At 40.7% G+C, this 24,721-nt stretch overlaps 1 protein-coding gene across 1 annotated transcript in view; it reads left to right on the top strand.

Annotated features, from left to right (window-relative positions):
• LOC109432381 (uncharacterized) overlaps positions 1-24,387 on the top strand; it is a 403,456-nt gene extending 379,069 nt beyond the window's left edge. The window contains exons 5-8 of the mRNA XM_062845445.1: positions 22,560-22,680; positions 22,742-23,003; positions 23,063-23,186; positions 23,252-24,387. Of these exons, the coding sequence (XP_062701429.1) occupies positions 22,560-22,680; positions 22,742-23,003; positions 23,063-23,186; positions 23,252-23,482 (738 nt within the window). The 3' untranslated portion in view covers positions 23,483-24,387. The remainder of the gene's footprint in view (positions 1-22,559; positions 22,681-22,741; positions 23,004-23,062; positions 23,187-23,251) is intronic.
• Positions 24,388-24,721: the final 334 nt, after the last annotated feature.

Raw genomic sequence — 24,721 nt, 5'->3', positions numbered from 1 at the left:
TCGATCAATTTTGATTGATTTTCAGAGACCCTCTGTAAGCAACGGCTATAATCGATGGAATTTTCATCAAAAGGAAAGAGTCCACATTTTCGGAATCCAGCCCGAACAGTTGATGTTTTTATTCCGGCATTGATTGCACTTTCTAGTGCAGCTGCAAAGTGATCGATCGTAAACATGAGTCCTTCGTTCTCCATCTTCCATCGATCCATTTCCTTGGTCCACTGGTTTTTGAGAGGCTTACATATTGCAACATCACATGGCTGCATTATGTGTGTCGCGTTTGGGAAAAGAGCAACCAATATTATTCCCAAGCTTTCGCATAGCTCGGCTGCTTCGATTCCGGTGTGAGAAGAGTGGCCGTCTACAAAATAGATAACCGGAAACGGAACATCTCGTTCAACCAACGACGGATACAGCACTTCCTGGATGTACGCCAGAAAGTTTTCCTTGTCCATCCAACCTCGTTCACTTTTTCCGATGCCCCAGTGAAGCGCCCTGTACCGTCCAGGGGCTGCATTAAACACTACACGGAATGTGATATCTTTCATTTCATTACAGTCCGACACAGTTTTAATAAACTATATTGAAGTATCACAAACCATCACTTATCTTATATTACAACGGTTCACTTTTTCTTATATCATCTTAACATTATCTGTATTTCTTCACCGAACTACTAGAGACACTTCCAGCTTCTTCTTGACCCGACTACTACGTCCTACCTACAGCTTTTATTTGGACAGTATCTAGAGGTGTCCCACATGGGAGCTCAAGACTTATCCGATGTGCTGCCTGCGTTAACGTTGTCACCGAACTCTCGACAACTGACTGTTCTCTACGAACTGTCTTCACTGACTGCCCCGACTGAAGCCAAAGCCTCCGTATTTATAGCCTAAATTTCCTAGCAATACCCGAACCAGCTTGGGCGTGTCTTAAATTCCTACGATCATTCTCGTCTTGCCGAAGATGTCATGATAATTCCTAACAATGCCCGAACCAACTTGGGCGTATCCAAAACCCTACCAAATGAAAATACTAATAAGTCCAAAACCTAGACCTCTACCTATCCTACTTGTCCTCATCGTGATTAAAATCCTTCTCTTCTTGAAAACATCACGACTCTTCTATCTTGGGCGTATCCCAAGCCCTACCAAGAATATTAATACCAACGAAAAACTTAAATCTCCTAACCACGCCTGACTTGGGCGTGTTCGCACAAAACCTACTGAGAATCTTTACACCAAGGCCTACATCTTCTAGTCCCGCCTCACTTGAGTGTATACAAGGCTTGGGTGTGTGAAAGAATTGAACCAATCATCGACGTCATTATCATTCTCCCCATCATCATCATCGTCACCATCATCATCCTCATCGTCTTTGGAATTTGGCACCAAATTCTCCAAAACAAAGCACCCGCTTTGTTATTGAAGTGTACCTTACTTGGGCACAGTGAACCCTAGCCGGCCCCCGGCCGCGGATGTTGGTTGAAATTATACCCCCACATTCTTTTCTTTCAGTTTACTCGAAGTCAAAACAAATCGAGTGCAAAACAAGTCCGGCGCCGTATGCCGCCAATACGGTGTCTCAATTTCAGAACATTCCAGCTAAGGTTCACCTGAGTTCAGAACCTTACCCGGCCAATTCGGCGCCTTGATTTCGAAACAAAAATAAACAATCTTTGTTCCAGCGCGATCAATATGATGTCGCGGTTCTATATCGTTCTTTCGGGTTTATTACCCATCGTTGTCCCAAGCGTAACTGAAATTGCATCACACCGACCGGACCTAACGCGGTGCAACACGATCGCACCCGGCCACCACCGGACGATGATGGGTTATAAAAACTAGGTCAGTAACGAATGGTGCGATTTTCGTTGCTTCCAATATGCCGCGCGTGAGGTAGGTAGACCCTACGATGAAAATTGAATCTAAAATCCCCCGGGCAGCTGTTGGGAATGTGGGGTGAAAATGCATTTTTGTTTCAGTTGAATTGACTTTGAATATCGGAAGGCGTGGGAATATTTAGGTCTTTGCACCAGCTCGCTGGAAAAGATCTAACGACAGGTGTCGGCAAACGCTTGTAAGGGAGGATCGTGTCAGGCGGAAACATGTACCCATCTGCGTTGAAGGTGAACAAGACCGTGACGTTTTTCTTGGCCTCAGCTTGTTGAACCAGGTACACGTTCTGGTTTCCCTTTGACGCAATAACTGATTTGGTCACAGGATCGAACATAAAGCTTGTTTCGTCTCCGTTCAGTACGCGATGTGGGTCTTTCAGGATGTCGGATAGGTTATTATCTGTTAGATATTTTCCGATATGCTGGAACCACTTTCTGATGTCTAACTCGGAAACTGTCGCGGCAGCACGACTTATGCTTTCCGGCTTACGAATTGCCAGCGCATCGTTCATTCCACGGTGTTTCATGAAGAGCTCCAGCCACTTATAGCCTGAAAAATATGGGCTCGTCAGTAAAAAATATAAAGAGTTAAATTCATTTACTTACCGGGGGTGTTTTGCTTGAAAATCGTGATCCGTTGCGCGCAATCCAGGAATGTTTTGACCTTTGAAAATAAAGCGGCTTTTGTACAGGGAAAACCGTGCCTTTCCATCTCCTTGATCCAAGTGGCAAGTTTGTTTTCCTCGTCGGTTGTTAGTACAGGGTTGGGTCCGCGGGGTAGTTTCCCTGACCACTTTGGACTCAGTCGGAAGTGAATTGTCGCTTTGGGCACACCGTAGACTTTTGCTGCATTCCCCAACGTCATTGCCTTGCATTTCACAGCTTCTGCTGCAAGGTTGAGGTTAGCCTCCGGATACTGCTTCTGTTTGGTGCGTTTCCTAGAAACTAATTCTGCATCTTGCTCATCTGTTAAAAACAAATAGAAAATGTCGTGAATGTATGGCAATTAAATTATTGGAGCTTTTTACCTTCTGATCCGTATCCATAGTTTAAAAAGTTGAAATTTCTAGGCACCCGACGGCACGGAGATCGACCAATTATGTAAACAAACCAACGACCAAAACAAAGGTGCCAGAGGTTAATCAATGCATTGACAAAACAAAACTGCAAATTGTTTGTAATTCACACACACGCTGTTTAATCACGGTTACATCGAATATTTTATGAAAACAGGTATTAAAATAGTTATTTATGCAACAAGTGGCAAAATGATGAGTTTTCAGCACGAATCGTACATTTATCCAACGAGGCTTGCCGAGTTGGATAAATACGACGAGTGCTGAAAAAATCGAGTTTTGCAAGGAGTTGCATACAACATTTTTTGTAATTGCTAAAAATACCCATTCAGTATAATCCTTGGTATAATCTTGCTTCACGTACATGTATCAAGACGAACCACGGGTAAGCATACATGCTCGTCAGCGTGGTGCTTTTGTTTGATCAGGTAGGCTATGATAAGGCAGGTGTCAGAAATTTGCAAACTCTCGTCGTCGTCATACCGCACCATGGGCAAGAGGAAAAATAGCTTCTGCAGCTGATTCTACGCTTGTCTGCAGTATTTTTCGGCACTTTTGTTTTAGTGAAGAAAAGTAGGCCGTTTTAACATTACAACCGCGAGTGAAAAGTAGGGGAAAACGCAACGCAATTACAAAAATATTTGTTCAACTATGTATAAGCGCATATATAGGAAAAATAGTGCATTTTTTTCAACTAAGTAAAAAAAGTAAATCAGTGATTTAAAAAAAAAAATCTGGCAGCCTTGCTGATAAAAATGCGCATTTTAGGTTATGCCATCGGTCAACAAATGGAGCGTGAACATAAAGTTGGAGTGCAATAAGAAATCAATTTAATTAATAAACTAGCAACATAAAGAGAGGTTTTATCAAAGAAAAAGTGTATGTATTTTGCTTCCGAATAATGTGAATAAGCGGTGTTATTGATTTTTGCATTGAATTCTTTAGTAAACCTTATTTTGTGGCAGTGAAATCATAATTTTTTTAAAGCAAGGTGAAGTTTTTGTGCCATCGGAAAGATAACATTTAAAATATTGTTTTGATTTTTGTGTGATATGTATTCAAATCAGTGCAATAGGTTGTTAAACTTTTACAATCATCTGTTCCAGTCAAAAATTAGTGGCAAAAAAGGCTTGAGTTCACTCTATGATAAGAAACCGTTCAACATTTGGGTGGTGTTCAACAATTAGCGAATTACCCTAATTGTTCCGAACAGTAATCAATCAGCAACCGAATGCGACAACCGAGGACTATAAATGTAAGGCATATACTATCAATTTCATGAATAAATTAGATAATATATTTCACTTATTGCAGCTTAAAGGACAGACTTCTTGGAATCCCAAATTGGCCGTCACAATGGCCAACTTTGGCACCTACTCACGATTTCGAGAGCACAAATCTCTTCGTAAACAAAACCAGCACACCTGTGCTTTTTATTTTAAACTTATTACAAGTGAGCAAGTACAGAATAATAAAATGCACTGTTGTTCAAAGCTTGTTTCTTGAGATTTGTGCTTCTGAAGTTCTAATGCACTATTGTAGCGGGATTTCAAGACGTTTGTCCTTAAAAGCTGACTCGCGTTCAAGGTATAACCCTCTAATACCCAACCCCGCCTTTAGACGGGGTATAGTTTGAGCATTTTTGTAATTTCTGTTTCGTGGACAATCAAAATTTTTATATTTTTGGCTGAAATTTAGGACTGTTCTGTATATTTCAAAATGGTTTTTGGTGTCTTTCAAAGCGAATTTAAAATTTTTAAAAATCATTGAAAAATTGTTTTTTTTTTGTCACCTTTTAAAAGTCATTGTTTATTTTGCATAGATTCGCTACAATTAACATATTTTATTTTTTTTCCTAAATCATTCTATCATACACTGAGAGGAAATTACATTTTAATTTCACTGGAATAAGTCAAGTAAGAGGTTGAAAAAGATTTTCTCAGTAGGTTTACATGAACTGAGTGAAATCCGCTTGAAAATTTGGTGCAACTCTGTAGAAAAGCTATTGAAAATTTTGCACTGTATTGCATCGTAAATTGCATATGGTTTTGAAGTGGATTTTACTGCAGTCCAATGATTGCAAAAAGAAGCGTTTCGTTGTCACACATCACTAACGAAGCATGCTTGAGTGTGATGATGCAATATATCCCGTGATTTACAACGATTTCTTTTCTGTAAAGAAACCATTTGGTAAACTCCGATATTTAGGAGAAAAATCAATTTTTTGAATACATTAAAATGGACTAAAATTTAATAAACAATTACAAAATCACAATCATACTGAAAATTTACTTAAATTTCATGTAATTGTGTAGTGAAAAATTTCACTTAATTTCTATTGGATTTTTGCAGTGGAACATTTTCTCTAACCAATCGTTTAAGTTGCAAATGCTTAGTTAGATGGAAAAAATCTACTTATGATTTCCAGTAGAATTTAAGTGATTTTTTCCTCAGTGTAGTAAAATAGTTTAAGAGAGTCGAATACACTCTAAAATTGTTTTCCTTAAAATTACACGGAAAATAAAATTTTCCATGAAAAAAAAATGATATTTCAACAATAATCATAAAATCTCAAAATGTTTTCATCTAAAAAAATCCGTATCACGAATAGACCTCCAGGAGAAATCTACAAGTGTGGGGATGTCCAGAAATAAAAATTAGAAAAATCAAAAACCGAAATTGACAAAATCGAGAATAATTATTAAAATTATTAAAAAGAATCATCTTCCAAAACATTTACATCAAAATAAAAAAATGGGTCTTCTTCTTCTTCTTCTTCTTAATGGCTTTACGTTCCCACTGGAACTTGGCCGGCCTCTCTTCCTTATTAATTGAAGGGCTTTCTTTGCCTGACATTGCATGAATTAGTACGTTGTGAGGCAAGTACAATGATGCATTATGCCCAGGGAGTCGAGAACATTTCCCCGACCGGAACGGGAATCGAACCCGCCGTCTCCGGATTGGCGATCCATGGCCTTCACCACTAGGCTGACTGGAGACCCTAAATGGGTAAAAAAAATGCTAGTTTTAGGACACATTTGGCCTTCACGAATTTTCGTAATTTTTGCACAACTCCTACAGCATTGGTATCAAAGAAACAAATAACCAAAAAACATTAGAGAATATGATGCCGTTTAAAAAAAAAAATCCAACTTATTAAGTATATTAAGGTGTTCCAGAACGAAATCTATCAAAACAATCAACTTTTAAAGGTTTTTCTGATTACATATGTGATAATTACACATTTCTCCTTCAATTTTATTGGCAAACGTTGTTCGGAGAATTTGTAGCAAACAAGTATAGCTTTCAATTTGTGCCGAAAGAATTAGGTTTTGTCAAGTTTTAGTGTAGTTATGATTTTTTGAAGTTCAAAAATAGTCGTAAAACACAAAATTGATTTGATGCACCTCCTAATTTCAATGGATTTGGCTGAAATTTTGACCAGTTACTTCTTTTAGGATGCCAATCAAAATATGGGGGTGGACTTAAGAATCAGAAAACGTTTTTGAAATTGTCCACCTATGGCCTAATAAATATCGTACCGGATAATTATGAGTTAGTAGCGAAAAAATAGCTTTACAAAAGTGGTGACGAATAGTGCAACCTTAATAAAAGTCTGGCAAGCTAAATGATATGACCGAACTAGAACCTTATTCTGTTCCTTCGAATTCCTTTGTGACAAAAATGTACACTATCTCCTAGCAAACCGATCATTAGCAACGTCCCATCTAACTAACGCAACTTTCTGCTTACAACGAAATGCCTTCCATTTAGCACTCATTAAGTTTTTATACCCCCCGCTTAATTTAACCTTCAGAAACAGCTAAAGTTTTCCCTCGTATTGTTTCAGATTCACTCAGCCAGTCAATTGCTACTAATGACTCCTATAAAAACCCCACCCACAGTTACATCAGGCCGAAGTCGAAGCCAAAGTAAAAGAATTCTTATCGCCTTCAGAATGCCAATGAGCACGGTTGATTTCGCATACACCTCGCTTTTTTCACCCCATTTACTGGGCACCACAATGTGGCCGTATCGTAGAATAGAGCGGCTTTGACTCATAACCTCTGTGTCTGAGATTTACTATGACAGAAACTTTGAAATCAAAACTAAAACCTTCACTTACCTGGTGTGATGGTTAGAACACGCTACTATCACGTCAAAAACCAGATCAGCCCAAGGTTTAGAAATCCCGTATTAACTGAGAATCACGATCTCAAACAGTTTTATAAAAATACATTTGAATTGTTCTGGTTGAAGTTCACACTGAACAAACACCACCCCATGTAACAGTACACCAATTTACCAGAGAAAGACCAACCGACCAACAGATATCACCAACCGATTACGTTTCCATTCGATTGGATTGCCTCGAATGCTTCCCACCAGGACCCAACAATGCACAGTAAAAAAAAACATGTTCCCACAAACGTTCCTTTCAACCGCTTTCACCGTTAAGAATTGATTTAATACGAAATAATGAACCATTTCCCCATCCAACCACGCACTAATGTCATTTGAGGATTGCAAATTAAAAACTTTTCTGCACTCAGTGCCAAGCCAAACCAAGCTTGATGGCCAAATCTGGCCTCGACCTTAGCAAAAGTACCGCAGTAAAACAGACCGAAGCCATGTGCTAAGCCATAAAACACCGCAATTTATTAACTTTATCCCTCTGTTATCTTTTTTTCCCTCATTTCACTTCCAACTCTCAACACCACCCACCCAAGGTGGCCAGCTCATGCCTTCGGTTCTTGTTGCGTCAGGGGAAGTCTCCTGCTTCGCGAAAGAAAAGATGAGCTAAAAGGGGAGTCTCTTGCTTGACGCCGGGGCGGGCGGGGAACCCGATGCGACGGAAAGTTGTTCATTTCTTAAGAATTTGTCAGAGGATTGAATCGAATGACTGACTGGTTGGAGAGGGTCGGGTGTTGGTGTGAAAGGTGTGCTTCCTGGAAGCTAATATGATGGGGAAACGAGCAACCAACCATGCCATGGAGGGAGGGAGACAAAACTGGGAAGTGGATGCAAACAAAAAGTTGAGCAATTTTTCTCGCCATCATCGAGCACGTCACTTTGGAGTTGGTGTTTTGTTTTTCTTTCTGCTTGTAAAAGGGTGATTGGGTGAGTTGGGGCGAACGAGGGGTGGATCAATGGATGATCAAATAAGTTGCTGTGAATAATATACTTTAGGGTAGATTCATGTTTTGTGATGATACATATGCATACATTTTATGCTCAATATCACAATTAAGATAACACAATCAGTACCTACGCTTCTATACTCGGTTCGTGGTTGTAGGGTAGGTAATCAAAATTTGAACCAAATTGCGGCTTTCTGAAGCAGTGCAAATTTTAAGTGATTTTTTCTCCCACATGGAAATAAATTACTACGGCAAAATCGTATGTACATGAAAGCCACGGGTATAAGCTTTCTGTTAAATGGTAAAAAGTTTGTATTTGCACCGAATTTCATTGAAATATTTGATTTTTCATCAACAATGATTTTAATCTTAATTTGAACCATCATAATCATAATTTGAACCAATTTTAATCTTAATTTGAACTACTGGCGGCAGCAGCTCGAGCAACTCACAAAACAGCCAATTCTATGCTAAACAATTAAAAATCACATGAATCTGCTAATTCTCATACCTGTTTTTCATTAGGCAGTGGAATCTCAACTCAGAATGTTCGAAATTCTTTAGGAATTTGGAAACTAAATTTGGAATTTTTCATCCCCCAAGAGTAAACAAAGCAACCACTAGCGCAATCTACAGGCCAACACTAGAAGCTCACCCCCGTTTACTAGTTCAAATTTAGATTACAAATGGTTCAACTTAAGATAACATTCTTAAAGTAAGAATCACTTAAATTTGATAATTTTATGACAAATAATGCGAAATATTATTCGGTTGGTCGATTCTACGATAAATAAGCTTTCATTTGACGTATTCACATATTGCGTGTGATACAATGCATGAGCTGTACGAGTGCACCGAAAATGTGCTTTCTCTTGGGGGAAATGGGTGAAATCACAGTGATTTTTCAATTGCCTGTTTTCCATAACAAAAACGCTTTTTTCAATGCTTTTAAAGTCCATGTTATCAGGTTATATTACGGAAAGCTGTTTAACATCTTTTTCGGGAAAATATTTGCCTGAAAAGTACGTCGTTTTAATGAATTTTGAAATGGTTCAAATTAAGATTACAATTTGACTAGTTCAAAGTTTGATTTCTTACCCTAGTCCATCATCCACGACCGCGTCTCCGCGTGTCAGATCGTTCTGCACCTGTTCCGCCAATCTTGGACGCCGCCCTCCTGGTCGTCTTGTACCATTCGGATCTCTTGCAAACACCAGCTTCGCAGGGTTGTTGTCCGGCATTCCCACCACATAGCCTGCCCATCATATCCTTACAGTTTGTTCCACCTTTCACCAGCGAGCTCGTAGTTTTGCGGATGTACAGTTTTGCCACCGTTAAAATGTTCTAGCAATAGGGTAAGAAATCAAACTTTGAACTAGTCAAATTGTAATCTTAATTTGAACCATTTCAAAATTCATTAAAACGACGTACTTTTCAGGCAAATATTTTCCCGAAAAAGATGTTAAACAGCTTTCCGTAATATAACCTGATAACATGGACTTTAAAAGCATTGAAAAAAGCGTTTTTGTTATGGAAAACAGGCAATTGAAAAATCACTGTGATTTCACCCATTTCCCCCAAGAGAAAGCACATTTTCGGTGCACTCGTACAGCTCATGCATTGTATCACACGCAATATGTGAATACGTCAAATGAAAGCTTATTTATCGTAGAATCGACCAACCGAATAATATTTCGCATTATTTGTCATAAAATTATCAAATTTAAGTGATTCTTACTTTAAGAATGTTATCTTAAGTTGAACCATTTGTAATCTAAATTTGAACTAGTAAACGGGGGTGAGCTTCTAGTGTTGGCCTGTAGATTGCGCTAGTGGTTGCTTTGTTTACTCTTGGGGGATGAAAAATTCCAAATTTAGTTTCCAAATTCCTAAAGAATTTCGAACATTCTGAGTTGAGATTCCACTGCCTAATGAAAAACAGGTATGAGAATTAGCAGATTCATGTGATTTTTAATTGTTTAGCATAGAATTGGCTGTTTTGTGAGTTGCTCGAGCTGCTGCCGCCAGTAGTTCAAATTAAGATTAAAATTGGTTCAAATTATGATTATGATGGTTCAAATTAAGATTAAAATCATTGTTGATGAAAAATCAAATATTTCAATGAAATTCGGTGCAAATACAAACTTTTTACCATTTAACAGAAAGCTTATACCCGTGGCTTTCATGTACATACGATTTTGCCGTAGTAATTTATTTCCATGTGGGAGAAAAAATCACTTAAAATTTGCACTGCTTCAGAAAGCCGCAATTTGGTTCAAATTTTGATTACCTACCCTAATATTAATGTCGACGCATAACAGACAAATTGTTCTGATTTCGTGAAAATTATGCCTCGGCTGTTGAGCCTGGCTCCCAAAATCGTATTTATTTTGGGTAAAAGCCGGCGAAGGATGATCTAGGATGGCACTTTGTAGGCAGCATTCAGAATTGTGATCGCTCGGAAGTTCTCGCACTCCAACTTTTCACTCTTCTTGTAGATGGGGCGAATCAATGTGATATAACATACACTTACATCACATTGGGGGCAAATGACCCCACCCTTCCACTCCTCCAGTAGCTTTTCGGTAGCCCAGATCCGCACTACTAGTAAAGGAACTGTGTCAACTGTGGTACGGTGAAGTGGCTGTAGAATTGCAGCGCGCTTTTGCCACAATAATTAACAGTGTTTGTTATCTGCTTTCTATCGAGCAACACCTAGTGACAATCAATAAAGCATATCCGCATGCTTATGTGGGACTGTTACACCAACATACATTCCATTATCGTGATGGAAATCATCGAAAATTGTTGAACATCTGCGAGTCTTCGATCGGGCATAACGATACCAAATTTGACAGCTAGCGTTCGTCTATGAGTCAACTGTGGACCAGGAGTAAAACAAACGCGATGTCACCATAGTCTGCTACCAACACTAAGGGTTTGTGCTTAAACTTGACAGTTCTCCTAAGGAAATAATTATCGAACTGTCAAGTTTAAGTAAAAATAAATTTTAATTCGCCAATTGACACAGACCCTAAGTGCATAAAGCCTGATGAATCATCTAGTGCATCTAGTTCACCATCTTCAGACATATCCAACAATAAGTTAGCTCGGATGATAACAAACCGAAACAAATCGCTGCAAGATCGGGTGGGCAAACTAGAGAATGTCGGCTGTTCGAGTCCGTATGAAGTTGATCATCAATATTAACTTCTTTTCTCGATCAGCCTAGATATAGGGTGTCCCAGAAAGTATGGGCACAACTTTGTATAGCGAAAATGCAATTATTTTCTTAACAAACAACAATTTTTATATTTTTGTATTTTAATTCAAGGTATTTTGATTGATACCTGTAAAGAGTTTATGCATTAAAAAGGGTTTTTGTATGCAAAATGTTTAAAATGAAAAAACATCTTTATAACTTCCGCACAAACTACATTTTTACGGTTTGGCCAAATATCCAAATTCGAAACATTTTTTTCGATTTTTTTTCACATGATATATACGAAAACATGTTTCCTCAGATGGTTGATTGAAATTTTTAATAAAAATATGTTTTGCCTGTGCGTACGGGTATTTCAGAATTTTGAGAAAACTGGAAAATTCGCATTTTCTATTTCTGGATAAGACATGCCCAGCCCACAGACATTCGAGTTTTTAAACATGCTTTAACGAGAATAGAAAAAATTCAATCTACACTTTATAAAGCTGGAGCATTTATTTTTCTTATAGTGCATGTTGTGATATATATTCAGAAGCTTGTTTTCATGTATGGTTTCAAAAATATCGATTTTGGTGTTTACATTCATTTTTCAGGTTCAAAAGTATATGTTTTCAAATCAAACTAAGGGTTGTATAATAGATACGCATATTGAAATACACAGAAATATTTTTTGAAATTTTTATCGAGCTCAATTTCATGTGTTGGAAACAATTTGTCAAGCGATGTTTTTGAAAAAATATAGCAATTTGTGCAGAAGCTTTAAAAGGTCTTTTAGGGAATGTTCTGCCGCTTTCAAACGAAGTGTTAAATGCAAATTTCAATGATTGGCATTTGATGTTAATATATTAAGGTAGGTTATGTGTGAAAATAAAGTTTGTTTATGCACCCATTCCCAAATGGCAGAGCTGCAAAGTTGTGCCCATACTTTCTGGGACACCCTATAGCTGTGTAGTGTCGGTAGCGATTGTCTCAATTGGCTAAGAATAACACTACGGACCGCCTGTTCCGGTGGTAAGAATCCACCAACAGGTGACCCCTAATTCATGGTGTGAAGCGGCTTTATGCTTACCGTGCCTAGGAATGAATGGCTAGGGGGGTATAATAAAAACCTAATAGCTAACGGAGCCTGTGGAGTACCAGGGCGCCCTCCACAGTATGTAGCCCTTACCGCGCTAACCGGCAATGGTGCAGTGGACCTTGTGTTTCTCCGAGACAATCAGCTGCCCTTCTTTAGTCTCACTTGAGGCTAAATAAGGGCGGGATTATGAAGATGTTGGTAATAAGTTTAAATTTTCACCTATATGGTTTCGCATTATGCGATTTACACAGTGTATTCTGTGTATCCTCGCCTTTGGCGTTTTCCAATCGATATCGATTTGGTTTTATTGTTGCTGTTCTTTGTTGTGCTGTTTTTGCGAAGAGTTTAATCTTACCTAGTTTGGGTAGTGGCTAGGGTTAGGATAGCTCAGATCAATCTTCAGCATAAAAGAACAGCAACGATCAATCTTTGCAGACTTATGCAAAATGGTACAGCCCAAGTGGCCTTGGTACAAGAACCTTACTTTCGTAAGGGAAATTTATATCTAGGAAACCTTGTGAACCCGGTGTTTGTCACTTTCAGTAAACATGAAATGGCAAACTCGCGTGTCATACCTCGAGCCTGTGTGCTTGTCAACAACGCAATAGTTGCTACACTCATCTCTGAACTAACCACCAGAGATGTATGTGCTATAACAATTGATGTATCTGTTGGAAACCTCAACAGTAAATACGTCTATTGTTCGGTTTATTTACCGCATGATGGACCATCCCCTACTGATGCTTTCAAACAAGTCATCGCATACTATAATTCAAATGGCCTTCCGCTAATTGTTGGCAGTGATGCTAATGCTCACCATTTAATCTGGGGCAGCTCAGACATTAACTTGAGAGGCTCCAGTTTGATGAAGTACTTAATTAGTACAGATCTTGCATTACTTAACATAGGCAACCGCCCAACCTTCATGGTATCTGCTAGAGAGGAAGTGTTAGATATAACGCTTTGCTCTAGCAGAATTAGTCACGAGCTGATCAATTGGCATGTGTCAGATGAAGAATCTTTTTCTGACCATCGCTATATCTTTTTTGAACATTTAAATGTTACTTCGCAAACATTGCGTTTCAGGAATCCTCGGTCAACAAACTGGGATCTTTTTACTGATTTGGTTGCGGCCAAATTTCATGGATACTCACCATCCATTGACACTCCAAGTGATTTAGATGATGCCGTTGATACTACAACGACCTTCATCATGGAAGCTTTTGAAGAAGCATGCCCTCTACGGTCTGTGAAGATCACAAGAGGAACCCCTTGGTGGAACTCTGATCTGGCGAAACTCAGGAAACAATGTAGAAAGAGTTGGAACAGACGACGTTCGGCTGGTTCGGAGGCTTTCAGGTCGGCTCGTAAGGCCTACAGCAAAGCTCTCCGGTCTGATGAACGAATCGGCTGGAAAAAACCTTTGTACAAATGTTTCCAGCTTGAGTGAAGTCAGTCGGTTAAACAAAATCCTTGCGAAATCTAAGGATTTCCGGGTGAACGAACTTCGTTTGCCAAATGGCGATCTGACTTCCTCTGATGAGGAAGTTCTGGAATGCTTATTCAGCACACACTTCCCTGGATGTGTGGATATTACATCTTCGGATGAACCTGATGTCTTTTCTTGTAGTTATGATTCTTTAGCTTTGGCTCGGAGTATTGTAACTATAGAATCGATTGAGTGGGCACTTAATAGCTTTGCTCCTTTCAAATCTCCTGGGGCAGATGGGATTTATCCTATTTTGCTTCAGAAGGGATTTGATTATTTCAAACATGTTTTGAAAAAACTACTGGTTTGCAGTTTTGCTACAGGGTATATTCCCAAATCCTGGCGGGATATTACTGTAAAGTTTATTCCGAAAGTGGGTCGTGCGTCGTATGAAGAAGCAAAGAGTTTCAGACCTATCAGTTTGACCTCTTTTCTTCTGAAATGCTTAGAACGCATTGTGATTCATCAAATCCGTGATGTTCATCTGGCCAACGTGCCTCTTCATGTGAACCATCATGCCTACCAATCTGGTAAGTCCACTGTGACTCTTTTACACAAGGTTGTTTACGATATCGAGAAAGCATTCGCTCAAAAGCAATCTTGTTTGGGTGTTTTCTTAGATATCGAGGGTGCCTTTGACAACGTGCCTTTCGATGCCATATTGGAAGCCGCACGGAGTCATGGTATATCTCCAATGATTTCCAATTGGATTCACCAAATGCTCAAAAACCGATATCTCTTCTCGACATTGCGTCTAGCAGGGATTAGGAAATTGAGTGTTTGTGGATGCCCCCAAGGGGGAGTCTTATCACCGCTTTTGTGGAATCTCGTAGCAGATACGCTATTGAGGCAACTCAGTAATAGCGGTTTTCCTACTTATGGTTTTGCCGACGACTACCTAACATTGTTAGTTGGTATGTGCATCAGCACCCTTTTCGACCTGATGCAAAACGCCCTTCAGGTAGTTGAGGGTTGGTGTCGCCAATATGGCCTTTCGGTTAATCCGAGTAAAACATCTATTGTTCTTTTCACGGAAAGGCGAAACCGTAATGGCGTTCGACCTTTGCGTCTCTTTGATTCTGAAATCGATGTGACTGAACAGGTAAAGTACGTTGGAGTCATTCTTGATTCCAAGCTTTCCTAGACACCTCACATTGAGTTCAGAATCAAGAAAGCTTGTATGGCCTTCGGGCAATGCCGGCGTACTTTTGGTACAACTTGGGGTCTAAAACCCAAGTATATCAAATGGATTTACACAACTGTGGTTCGGCCAATATTGGCTTATGGATGTCTTGTGTGGTGGCAAAAGGGTGAAGTGAGAACGGTCCAATCAAAATTGGGCCATCTCCAAAGGATGTGCTTAATTGCGATGTCTGGAGCGTTCTCTTCAACTCCTACGGCAGCGCTAGAAGTTCTCTTTGACGTTGCCCCACTACACATTCATCTCAAACAAGAAGCCCTTTCTTGCACTTACCGGTTACGGGTACTCAGTCTACTAGAGGAAACTCCTGTGAACCGCAGTTCAACACACACCTCGTTGTTTCCACTTTTGGTGAATTGGGACAAAATTGTCCTTGCTCCAAGTGATCTTACAATTGCTTGTAATTTTCCATATAGGACATTTTCCACGAAATTCCCTTCCCGGGAAGAGTGGACATCTGGTTATCTGGAAAGAAGTATTTCAGACGGCATCGTATGTTACACTGATGGCTCCCTTCTCGAAGGTCGAGCAGGTGCTGGTGTTTATTCTCGTGAGCTAAGGCTGTATCAGTCTTATTCACTTGGCAGACACTGCACCGTTTTTCAGGCCGAAATCTTTGCTCTTATGTGCGGAGTGCAATCAGCACTTCAGCAGCACGTAATGGGCAAAGTAATATACTTCTGTTCAGATAGCCAGGCTGCTATTAAGCACTTGCTTCGGCCAACTCCAGGTCGAAGATAGTTATCGCTTGTCGAACTCAAATCGAGGAGCTGAATTCAGCAAACGCTGTTCACCTTCTATGGGTACCTGGCCATTCTTCCATCGCTGGAAATGAATTGGCTGATGAGTTAGCTCGCACTGGAGCATCACATGACTTCATTGGCCCTGAGCCAGCTATTCCGATATTAAGCTTCAGATTCACACCTGGGCTGTCACTCAACACAGACAATATTGGAATAGTTTGGAGTCATGTCGTCAAACCAAATTGTATAGTGCTGAGCCATCTCTACGGGTGGCGAAGTATCTAACTAATCTGTCTAAGCAGAATTGCAGCATGCTGGTCAAAGCATTGACTGGCCACTGCCGACTCAGCTATCACATGGCGAATATTCTGCAAGCTGATTCATTTGCCTGTGATAGCTGTGAATCCGATTATGGAACTTCGTATCATTTGATATGTAACTGTCCAGTTTTCGCGCAACTGCGTTTCCGAGTATTCGGTAAACACTTATTAAGTGAAACTGACTTCAGAAACCTGAATCTTCAGGATATTCTGTTGTTCTTAACCCGCTGTGGTAAAGAGCTATAGGCTCTCTTTCGCTTTATGCGTTATTACAGTGCCCTTTTCAGGGCGCTGTTTGAACCCATTGTGGTACGCTTGTGCATTAGTACCCTCTTCCAGGGTATTTTTCCTATTTCCCTACCTGTCCCTATCCCCATCCAAATCCTTTTTCCTTCCTTTTCCCTCAGGTAGATGATGAAACAGGATGTTATTTTGGCGATAGCACAAATGTCCCAAATGGAGGATAACGTGCCTCTGGAGCCGGCCTTCTGATACCTGATACCTGGGTATGTCTGTGCGCAAAAACAGTTTACTCATTATAAGGCACTTTCCATTGGATTTCACGGATTATAGCTCGAATCGAACCGGATTTTTACAGCATTGTTTGTCTAAGAAAATGGTGCGGATCGGTCAAGGCGTTCCGGAGTTATGTCCATTTTACTGATCCATACCAGTTCCGGTGAACTAGTCATGGTGACGTAATTTATAGACGTTCCCTAGGAATCATTAACTGTTCGTTTTTGAATGATTGTTTGTCTCGCATTTTTGAAGTGATAAAAAACGAGCAGTTCAGCAGAAAAAGTATCATGCCATGCAATATTTGAATATTTGGTGTAGAGAAGATGTCCGGAGTTAAAAAATGGCGACCAGAATATGAAAGATGGCGGCCCAAAAGTCAAGCTGGAGGCCTAAAATTCAAGATGGCAGCAGTTAAAGGAGTTTTAGGCTCTAAATACATACAATATATGTACATTTGGTATAGAGAAGATGTCCGGAGTCCAAAAATGACGACTGGAATATGCCTGATGGTGGCCCAAAATCCAAGATGGCGGCTCAAAATTCAAGATAGCAGCTGTTTTAAGGAGTTACATACATGCATATATGCATTTATTTGTTCAACATCACATTTAAGATAAGACATAATCAACAAAAGTACGCAACAATACTCGGTTTGAGGCTGCCGCTTCCTCGGTCGCACCCAATGCTCGCCAGTTCACACTCCACCTGGTCCGCCCATCGTGCTCTCTGTGCTCCACGCCTTCTTGTGCCAACCGGATCGGTAGCAAACACCAGCTTTGTTGTCCAGCATTCTTGCAACATGCCCTGCCCACCGTATCCTTCCGGATTTGGCCACCTTCTGGATGCTAGGTTCGCCGTAAAGTGCAGCGAGCTCGTGGTTCATCCTTATCCGCCACACATCGTTCTCCGAAGATCGCCCTTAGCACGCGTCGCTCGAAACCTCCGAGTGCTTGCAGGTCCTCCTCGAGCATGGTCCATGTCTCGTGTCCGTAGAGGACCACCGGCTTATTAGCGTTTTGTACATGGTGTATATGGCGCGTGGATGAATCTTTTTCGACCGCAGTTTATTCTGGAGCCCGTAGTAGGCCCAACTTCCGCTGATGATGTGCCTCCGAATTGACCAGAATATTATAGATGATGGTTCAAAACCAAAGATGGTGCCGTAGTCAAGATGGCAGCTAATTGGGTTTAAAATTTTGAAAAATGTATTGATTTTTTGATTTTATACAAAAGAGCACCTTTTTCTGAGTCACCATGATTTTTTTTTAGATTTTCAGAACTTTGGTTTGGTATCTAAAATCAACGAACTTTCAAGAACTTTCTTCTGAATAACTCTATCTTGTATTCCAATGAAAGAATTGCATCTGTCGCTTACTCCAAAAATGCTATTCAGAGAAATCCTGGAGTTTCTGGTGGAGTCGTCAGTCTACTAGGGATTCCTTCAAGAACTGGATTACACCGGGAATGCCATCTGGATAATCTTCCAGGAATTCTTTTCGTAAATACTGACATGAAGGTTATTTAGGGGTTCTGCCAGAAATTTCATCTATCAACTATTTCATAAATGGTCGGGGTTCTGCTAAACCGAACCAAAGACCATTTTTTGAAAAATTGAGTTTTCTTAGCCATTAAATGAAGAAAATGATGATCTTCCTTCCATGTAAAAATCCAGTAATTCTGACAGCTCTTCGTGGAGTAAATTCAAAATTTCTGTTTGGCGGAACATACAAAACATCATTTTGCATCCAACCAGAGTGAACTGTAAACCATTCGATAGAATCAGCGAAATATTTTAGTTTTGATCCAGGTGCTGAACATTTCAAGTTCTCCTCATCGCCGTCAGATTTCTAACTTCTAACCGACTCATAGAAACAATCTGTGAGAGAAATGAACACGTTATTAGAAATATGGGTGTGGGAGGAACCAATTATGCTTCGATGGAGCTGATTGCCATTTTTCCAAATCACATTCAGCCAGACCGAACCAAGTCCACAGCATTTTAGAATCAATTAATTCCCAACAATACAAAAACCAAGTGGTTTTTAATACCAGCGTTATGTCGATACACCTCATACTGGTAATTTAACACAGGAGCCGTCATTGAACAACAAGCCTAATCAGATTAATAAAGCTTGAAAATAAATCAAACACTTGGTTCGCTTTGGCTGATCGAAAAATGGCGTTTTCACGAAAACCATCCTTGAGAAGAATGTTTAGAACTTGATTCAGACTTAACGACTGACCTTCAGCAAGGTAATATGACCTAGAGGTAACGCGCTTGGTTATCACTCAGATGATCCAAGTTCGAATCTATTTCATATTTTTGAAAACTTTTTTGTACTTAGTGCACTTTGGCAGAACATTTTCATGGTTTTCTTCGACCAGTATAAATTTGAAGTACACAAATTGCTCCACATTCCCATCTCAGGGCCTCAGAGTATGCAAGTACATCGTTTGGCATAATCACTCTTGCTCTGTGCCTCCACATGCACCGCTTATGAAGAAAAAGCATGGGTGGGAAAAGCTGAGCTGGGAGGGCTTCCGCCGTTCATATTTCAAACTATTTTGAGAGCTTAGTGCTACCATACTATACGCGTCCTTTTTGATTCATGTAAAGGATTGTGAGTGATATCGATTTCAACTTGATAGACGATGAAAAATCGAGATTTTTTTCACTATCCAACTGGTTTTACCTGAAACAAAAAATCACATTCAGCCAAACTGAACTATAAACCATTTTCTAATCTTTTAGATCAGCCAGAGTGAACTGAGTGCAAAGTACCAAGAAATAAAATGTAATTATATCAATGATTCCAAATAATTTACATGTATTCTTAATTTCTGATGGTTAATGATGGCTTGTAAGTTACATGTGTGCGGAAAAGTTTCAAATAATCTCCGCTGTTGTTTATTTGTGAGTGGTTGAACTTTAAGCTTAATTATCTCGGAATTATCTTTTTGGCGCTTAGTTCGGTTTAGCAGAACCCCGGCCAAATGCCATCTAGAATTCCTTCAGTGTTTACTGGTCAAAGAAGTTCCTTCTGATGATTCTACCATGGATGCCTTCTGTGGATTCCTCCAGAATCCTTTATGAATTTCTGCAAGAAATCCTTCAGAAGTTCTTTTAGGAATCCCTACAGCGTTCTAGTATATGATCCTGGAATTCGAAATAGGCATTTCTTCAGGAATTACAATTCCCGAAGGAAACGCAGAAAAAACTTCTTGAAGATTTCTAGAAGGAACATCTGGAGGATTCACGGAAGAAACTCCCGAAAGAATCCAAGCAAACAGTCATGGGGGATTCCCACAAGAAACACCTGGAGGACTTCTAGAAAGAGTACTTGCAAGATTCTCAGAATGAACTGTGACGGATTTTCAAACATAATTCCTGGGAGATTTCATTAAGAAATACTAGGAAGGCTTTCAGAAAAAATGGAACTCGTGGAGGATTTTCAGATAAAAGAGGAGGATTTCCAGAAGAACCTCATATATTATTCACAGAATGAGCCTTGGCATTCTCATATAGAAGTATGGAACAAATCATTTCATTTAGTTAGTTCAACATCAAATTCATGATATAATAATTTGCCGTCATAATACTCGATTTGCAGCTGCAGCTCTCCAACGTCGGTCACGCCCAACGCTCGCCAGATCACGCTCCACCTGGTCAGCCCATCGTGCTCTCTGCGCTCCTCGCCTTCTTGTACAGGATGGTTAGCAAACACCAACTTTGCAGGGTTATTGTCCGACATTCTTTCAACATGCCCTGCCCACCGTATCCGTCCAGCTTTAGCCACTTTCAGGATGATGGGATCACCGTAGAGTGCAACGAGCTCGTGGTTCATCCTTCTCCGCCACACACCGTTCTCCTGCACGCCGCGCCGCCGACGATCGTCCATAGCACGCGTCGCTCGAAAACTCCGAGTGCTTGCAGGTCCTCTTCGAGCATGGGCCATGTCTCGTGTCCGTAAAGAACCGCCGGTCTTATTGGCGTCTTGTACATAGTACATTAGTTTCTTCTGGAGCCCATAGTAGGCACGACTTCCACTGATAATGCGCCTTCGTTACTGTTAGCCGTTAGCAAGGAACTGAGGTAGACGAATTCTTCTACCACCTCGAAAATATCCCCGTCTATCGTAGCATTGCTGCCAAGGCATGTCCTGCCTCGCATGTATTTTGTCTTAGCCGCATTCACCACCAATCCGACCTTTGCTGCTTCACGTTTCAGGCGGGTGTACAGTTCTGCCAGCGTTCCAAATGTTCTAGCAATAATGTCCATATCATCCGCAAAACAGACAAATTGGCCGGATTTCGTGAAGATCGTACCCCGGCTGTTGAGCCCGGCTACACCTTCCAGGGCGATGTTGAATAGTAGGCAGGAAAGTCCATCACCTTGTTGTATTCCTCGTTAAGATTCGAATGAACTGGATAGTTCACCCGAAATCTTTACGCTGTTCTGCATACCGTCCATCATTGCTCTTATCAGTCTGGTAAGCTTCCCGGGAAAGCTTTTCTCGTCCATGATATTTCATAGCTCTGTGCGGTAGATACTTCGTATGACGTCTTGAATTCGATGAACAGCGTTGGGACCTGGTATTCACGGCATTTCTGAAGGATTTGCCGTACAGTGAAGATCTGGTCCGTTGTCGACCGGTCGTCGATGAAACCGGCTTGGTAACTTCCCAAGAACTCATTTACTTTAGGTGAAAGACGCGGAAGATAATTTGGGCTAGCACTTTGTAGGCGGCATTTGAAATGGTGATCGCTCGAAACTTTTCACACATTAACTTGTCGCCTAGTACGGGACAATTACGAATAGGAATTCCTTGAGATTTTAAGAGAACACTGAAGGACACGAGGTCAGTATTCCTGGAGAAATTTCAAGGACGATAGATCCAGCAAAATCTCTTGAATTATCCAAAATCGTTGTTCCAGAAGACTCTCCTGCACGAATACCAGGAAGAATTCCTGCATAAACCCCAAAAGGAACTCTTGGAGACATTCTTGAACGAGTTCCAGAATGATTTCCTGGAAGAGTGTCTAACGAGCTTTTCGAAGAATCCTTGAAGAAACTGTTGATGAATCCCAGATAAACTATTGTAAGAATTACAAAGCAAAACTTTTCGACGAACATCTAGAGGAATATCAAAAGAAGTTTAAGGGAAGATTCCAAAGATGATGTGTAAGTAAAAAAAGTACAATCTCGATTTTTTTTTAACAAACCAAAATTCCATTGTATCGCCCCCTTCAGCTGAAATCTGCTCCCCGATCAGAACTTTTCCACTTCATTTCATTCCCCCCCAGATGAAAAGGTGAAAGGGAAAAGGATATGACGGGTGAAATTGAAACTTTTCTGCCTCCTGCTGGCATGGCACCAAGACGTGAAAGCCACCCCCGACCATCCATCCACCCAGTTTATCCGGGTAACCTGGGGTAGACGGCATCAGACAATTCTGCTCTGATACACATTGTGGGAAAAGCCGTCTGACGTATTACCAACCGCACCACCACCACCATTCGTCTTATATCCTCCCAGCTCCTAGCTAGAGGAGGGTTGACTGAGTGCGGCTGGCGAACACTGATTGAGGGACACGTGTTTATTTATTTACGTTGAGTGTGGGGAAAACTGTTTGGTTGTTTCTTTTTTCTCCCCATTGAGTGAGCTTCTAACTCACATTAGTAGCGATAATGATCTTTGATTCCTTCGGGAAATGTTGGGGGAATGGACTTGGATGGACATACTGGAGGGAAACTTCTTCATTTTCTCGGATTGATTTGATGAACTGCGGTTGGTGGGAGAGTTGGGTGTGTTTTTTGTTTCTTCGGTTGTGATAGCACGGTTAATTTGTGGATTAATTTGTTATCTTTGCAGGACGGAATGGGTCAGCTGAAGATAGTTTCCGGAGGGATTCAACTGACGGGCCAAGCGATGGTGTTGGATATTCTGCGAGCTTCCTCGATACGATCCAAACATGGGCAGCCGATTTCGATTGGTATGATTGAAGGTATTTGGCGCTGAACTGGAAACTTATTCCAAACTACTTAATTTCGCAGAGTCATCACGCAACTTCAGTATCAACACGCGAGACTCGGAAGGGTATTTGGAGAACCAGCTCTTTCTAGGTCACGATCGGTTGGAAGTTCTGGCCAATCATTTCCGGGTAGCGGACACCCACGGTACGTCGCTGTTTGCCGTGGATCGGGATGAAGTCACCGTCGGAGCCACTTCATTGCGGGTTGAAGGAGAAGGCGGAGTCATTTTCAGGGATTCCATCCAGACACCGTTGGTCCGGGCCGAAGCCGGAAAGGATTTGAAGTGAGTTTGTACTGGCGAAGAGAAACCGATTTTATATGAATTTCATTTCTTGTGTCAAGGCTGGAATCTCCAACACGATCTCTGGAGGCACGCGCCACTCAGGAAATATTCTTGCAATCGCGTGCCGGAAGCATCGAAGCCAACTGCCTCAATGATCTCAAGCTACATTCGGTGGCGGGCAGCGTAAGTTCCGTTTGTATGCTTGGAAGAAGTTGGTCAGTAAGGCATTCATCTCTTCCTTTCAACAGATTCGCCTGGATGCCAGCACAATTATCATGCCTAATCTGCGAACCGTGCAAGCCCCGTCGTCCTCATCATCCGGATCTTCCCGAGATCACAGCAGTGGCAGCAGTTCGACAGCATCTTCGTCGTCATCGCACAGCAAGGTCTACCAACTGTGCGCCTGTTCCAACGGGAAACTGTTTCTCGCTCCGGCTCACAGTATATGCACCGCCGATGACAGCGCCATATGTAGGTAATATTATTTAATCCATCTCGTCGTAGCATCAGCCGCATTAAATCATCACCAATTGGTAGCCTAATAGCAAGTAGCAAACCCCTTGAACATAGATAGTCACAATATGAAGTGTAAATAGTAGCAAACACGTCGAGGAAATGGCTATGGAACGCTAGATACACGAACAATGATTACACTAGTTTTGTTACAAGATGAAAATGCCACACCCTCTAGGAGAAAATTACACAAATCGGAATTCAGGTTGGTTAGAAAACAACACGAAGCAATTGTTAATGAAATTTGTTACATTTATTTTACGTTGGTCATATTGTAGTGTTTAATTTCATTGCGCCTAATGGAGCCACATTCATGTGTTTCCATAGTTAGATGTTTGAAAATCAGGATAGCAAATCGATCGAATTTCATTTCCAGACTAGATCCTTCCCTTCTAGCGAAACCAAAAAACCTGTGAAGCAAAAGAGCTTATAGTCGAGATGAAATTAGCAAACCAATGATCCAGATGGTGCAAAACGGGATATGCATCGTAGTTACATTTTTTGGCTCAAAAACAAATCAAAATCCAACCAATCGATTCAATGTGCTCGAACAGCAGCAACGACACAAAAGAAAAACTAGCTTGAACATATAACTAATCAACAGAACACTAAATTTACCCGGATAGTTGAAGGGAAGGTAGTAGTCGAACAAACATAAAAAAATGTGCAAAGCAGAAAGTATAGCTCTGCGCAAACAGTCGCCAATTAAAAACGATAATCGATATCAATACACAACACGAGGATGCTCGGTCAGTCAGTTTGGGCTAGTCAGGTAGACGAGAGGTATAGTTTTTCATAAAAAATATACATATCATATACAGTAGCTATTAAGGTATGGAGGTAAAGTGCGAATAAATTAATTAAAACAGTTTATTGTGTTGAGATGTTTTTTTTAATTCCGAATTTCCACATTTTCGCGCTTTTCGCGCTTGATGACCTTTCTAGAAATTTTACCTAGGTAAATGGATTTCAAGGCAAGGAGGTTGGTAAGAAGATTTAGAAGGAGGACGAGAGGGGTCTTGCGGGGTTCCAGAGGGCTTACATAGGGGTTTCTCAGGTTGCTTTACAAGAAGTCCGAGAGGGTTTGAATCATCCAAGAGGACTTTTAAGGGGTTCCAGAGGCGTTTTCGGAGGTTTCGGAAGTCTCATGTATGTTAGACTGTTAGAGTGTTGAATTAGCCTATGTTAAATACAGAGAAATGGAA

This window comes from Aedes albopictus, chromosome 1, assembly GCF_035046485.1.
Source record: "Aedes albopictus strain Foshan chromosome 1, AalbF5, whole genome shotgun sequence".
In the NCBI taxonomy this organism is placed as follows: domain Eukaryota; kingdom Metazoa; phylum Arthropoda; class Insecta; order Diptera; family Culicidae; genus Aedes; species Aedes albopictus.
This window is presented reverse-complemented; position numbering and strand designations above follow the sequence as displayed.